Source organism: Drosophila novamexicana, unplaced genomic scaffold (assembly GCF_003285875.2).
Source record: "Drosophila novamexicana strain 15010-1031.04,08,12 unplaced genomic scaffold, DnovRS2.1 tig00004560-arrow-pilon, whole genome shotgun sequence".
NCBI lineage: Eukaryota > Metazoa > Arthropoda > Insecta > Diptera > Drosophilidae > Drosophila > Drosophila novamexicana.
Window position 1 is genome coordinate 2552301 of NW_020825054.1, and position 2990 is coordinate 2555290.

Genomic DNA, 2990 nt, shown 5'->3' on the forward strand with positions numbered 1-2990 from the left:
GCCGCATATTTATTTTCAAAGTCGTGCGATTCAAGATTGCATGAGGGCAATGAGTCAAAAGTAAACCAAAAACTTGAAGAAATAACTTGGCCAGGGATAAATTGAGTAATATCCGCTAGTTATATATATAATTATATACAAATACTATTTAAGATGAGGAAATTTAATCGAAATCTCTTTAATTATTTATTTTCAGCGGCAACATGCTGCAAAATCTATCAATGTTTACATTTTTCGAGCAATCAATGCAACTTAATTGATTGGTAAATTGCACTCACAAAGCAAGCCAAAGGAGGAAAGGCAAAGGCAGGCTGTGAACCAGAGGCCGAAGGAAAACGCTGGCGCCAATGCAAATGAGCCCAGAGTGCGCCCAGAGGAAATCGGAGCTACAAAATGCAGGCGTGAAAAATTGCAAATCACTTGAAATTATTAGAAATATTGGAGCCTGGAAACGGCAACAGCCAGGCGTAAAAAATGTGAGCATGGAGCAGTTGTTGTTGTTGCTGCTGTTGTGGCTGCAGTGCCTGGGCAGCTGCCAGGCCAGGTGTCGGGACGAGCCGCCGCGTGATTGTGAGGCCATCTGCGATAAGACCGGCGGCAACTGTTCCATACGGGCCCTGGTGCTGCTCCCAAATGACGATGGGTACGAGGCGTCGCTGCAGCGCGTGCTGCCAATTCTGAAGGTGGCAGAGCAGCAGATCCGTGCCACATCGCTGATACCATCGTATATTGACCTGGAGTGGCTTGCCCACGACACCAAGTGCGATGCCTCGCTGGGCGTCATCCGGGCCATGGATGGCATCATTAAGCAGTGTGCGCAGATTATTTTTGGACCTGTCTGCGACTATTCGCTGGGTAAGCTAAATGTAACATAGCTAAGCTAAATGTAAGCTAAATTTAACAACTTTCAGCTGCTGTAAGTCGCATTACCAAGTATTTCAATAGCCAGGGCACGCCCCTCATCACCGTGGGCGGTTCCACCTACGACTTTGAGCAGAAGAAAACCGATTGTGGCGATGAGTTTTATATGCTACTGCGCACAGGAATGCTCAGCTTTGAGTCCTTATCCGAATTGACTATAAATGTGATGAAGCAGTAAGTCGGCAATTGTATTTCTTATGCATTTTCCAATCAATGTTAGCTCCGTTTACCATCCAGGCACAACTGGTCCCATTCTATTTTCTACTATGAACGCGATGGTCAGCGCAACGTGGCAGGCTTGCACACCTGTTTTCTTATGATGAAATCCCTCGGCAAACAGATGCGCAACGAAAACATGACCTTTGCCCAATATCCGCTTGAGCCAAATATCACGAATCGGTCGGAGGAAATGCGCCGCGAAATTGGCAATAAACATTCAAGTAAGTAAAGCCACTAGCCAAATAACCAGATGTCGCCGATTTTTTTGTATCCACTCTGGTTGTACTGCATGTTCTATCTATATGTTGTTTGGTTAGTATAAAATAAAGGATCATATAAGATCTTATATATTTAACAAAACATATATGCTGTACTTCTAAAGATAATAATAATAAATAAACAAGGCAAGATAAATTAGTATCCGTTAACAGTCAGCAAAGCTGCTCACTTAACAGCTAACAGCGGAAACTAAAGCGCTCTGTTAATAACATTTTCAACAATACATGGCGCTTAGCAATGACCACAACCAACTGTGCTTTCAGATGCTTCCATTGTTAACATTGCGTAAAAGCAATATACATAATTCAAGAAAATACGAAAGCCACAATTTGAAATGAAAAGAGTTGTTACTTCGAACGCAAATCCATAAAAATTATTTTGAGTTAAAATGTATGCAACTTTTGTATTCTATAAGTGGTTTGCTTACACAAGAGTCTGAATCTAAGGCTGAGCTTTCTGTAAATAAAAATGTACTTGCAATTCTTACGCACATTTAATTTTACAAAGAAAATGCTTTCACAAAGTGTAAAGTGTCGCTAACTAAAAATTAAAAATGTAATATAAAAAAAAAAAATTAATTCAGACTGTGCCTGTATATATATTTGTCCTGTGTGGATAAAATCTTTGCTTGTCTCTTGATATTGATACAAATTCGTAGTAGGTTCAGCAGAAAATAAATTAATCGATTCCTTATTAATTCTTATAAAATATTTATTTATCAAAATGTAGAATATTCAATGAAAATATATATGATAAGGCTAATTTTATATATTTTTGCTTATGCTGATAAAACTACACTTTTATAGTTGACAGAATTTTTTTGAGTTTAATTCTTAGAGTAAGCTCTGTTTGAAACATAAACAGAGGACACCCAATTTAAATCCTCAAAAAGCTTTAACAGCGCCTTATGACTCGCCCGTGCTTTCTCGAAGAGGGATATCAGCTGCTTACACACACTTATGCAGCTGGCAAAAAAGCCGGTTGTAAATTCAGAAACAATTTCGATATCGAAAAGCAACCGTAATTTAGCTGTTTGCTGCTGCAGCCGTCAGAAGCCGGCGTCAAATTGTTTAGTGCGGACCACAAATCAAATCGGACGAAAGGGTTTTCCAGTTAGAAAAATAGTTTAATAAATTGGTGAAGCATATAAGTGAAAGTGACATGAAACTCCTGATAGTAACGAATTAATACACTACAGAAAAGGAAAATATCATAAGACAATTAAATAAAGGTTTTGAACAGGAATTAATCAAATTAAACGCCGTCAGTCACGAGTTACGCTCTGATAAATGTTCTATCATCAAAAAAAAGAGATTCAAGTGGGTGACTGTTTTTTCTTTGTTTGGATTGTTAACTTATTTGTCATACTCTTGTGCTGGCATCGTTTGTCGCTATTAAACGAAAAGCAATCTTCACATTTTACATTTCCTGTATACCTGTCAGCCACACGCACAATTTTTCTGAAAAGTGCTTCTAGCATTTCTGAACTTAGGCGAGATCTACCAATTCCTTATTCATTGTTAAAAATTGAATGTCGCCCAAGAAGTACGTAGAACACATTATTTGTTGAG

The 2990-nt window shown here is 38.7% G+C and overlaps 1 protein-coding gene across 1 annotated transcript; it reads left to right on the forward strand.

The window, feature by feature from the left end:
* Positions 1–482: 482 nt before the first annotated feature.
* On the forward strand, positions 483–1369 carry LOC115770880 (atrial natriuretic peptide receptor 3). Its single transcript, XM_030716315.1, has 3 exons — positions 483–855; positions 912–1095; positions 1159–1369. The coding sequence occupies exons 1-3, from the start codon at positions 483–485 to the stop codon at positions 1367–1369; spliced, it is 768 nt and encodes a 255-aa protein (XP_030572175.1).
* The last annotated feature ends 1621 nt before the right edge of the window (positions 1370–2990 follow it).

What these genes read in the sequence shown, in the direction of transcription:
- LOC115770880 (XM_030716315.1), top strand. Translation starts at nt 483, where the DNA reads ATGGAGCAGTTGTTGTTGTTGCTGCTGTTGTGGCTGCAGTGCCTGGGC. An exon ending in TGTCTGCGACTATTCGCTGG is followed by an intron (nt 856 to 911) that starts GTAAGCTAAATG and finishes AACAACTTTCAG; the next exon opens with CTGCTGTAAGTCGCATTACC. An exon ending in ACTATAAATGTGATGAAGCA is followed by an intron (nt 1,096 to 1,158) that starts GTAAGTCGGCAA and finishes TTTACCATCCAG; the next exon opens with GCACAACTGGTCCCATTCTA.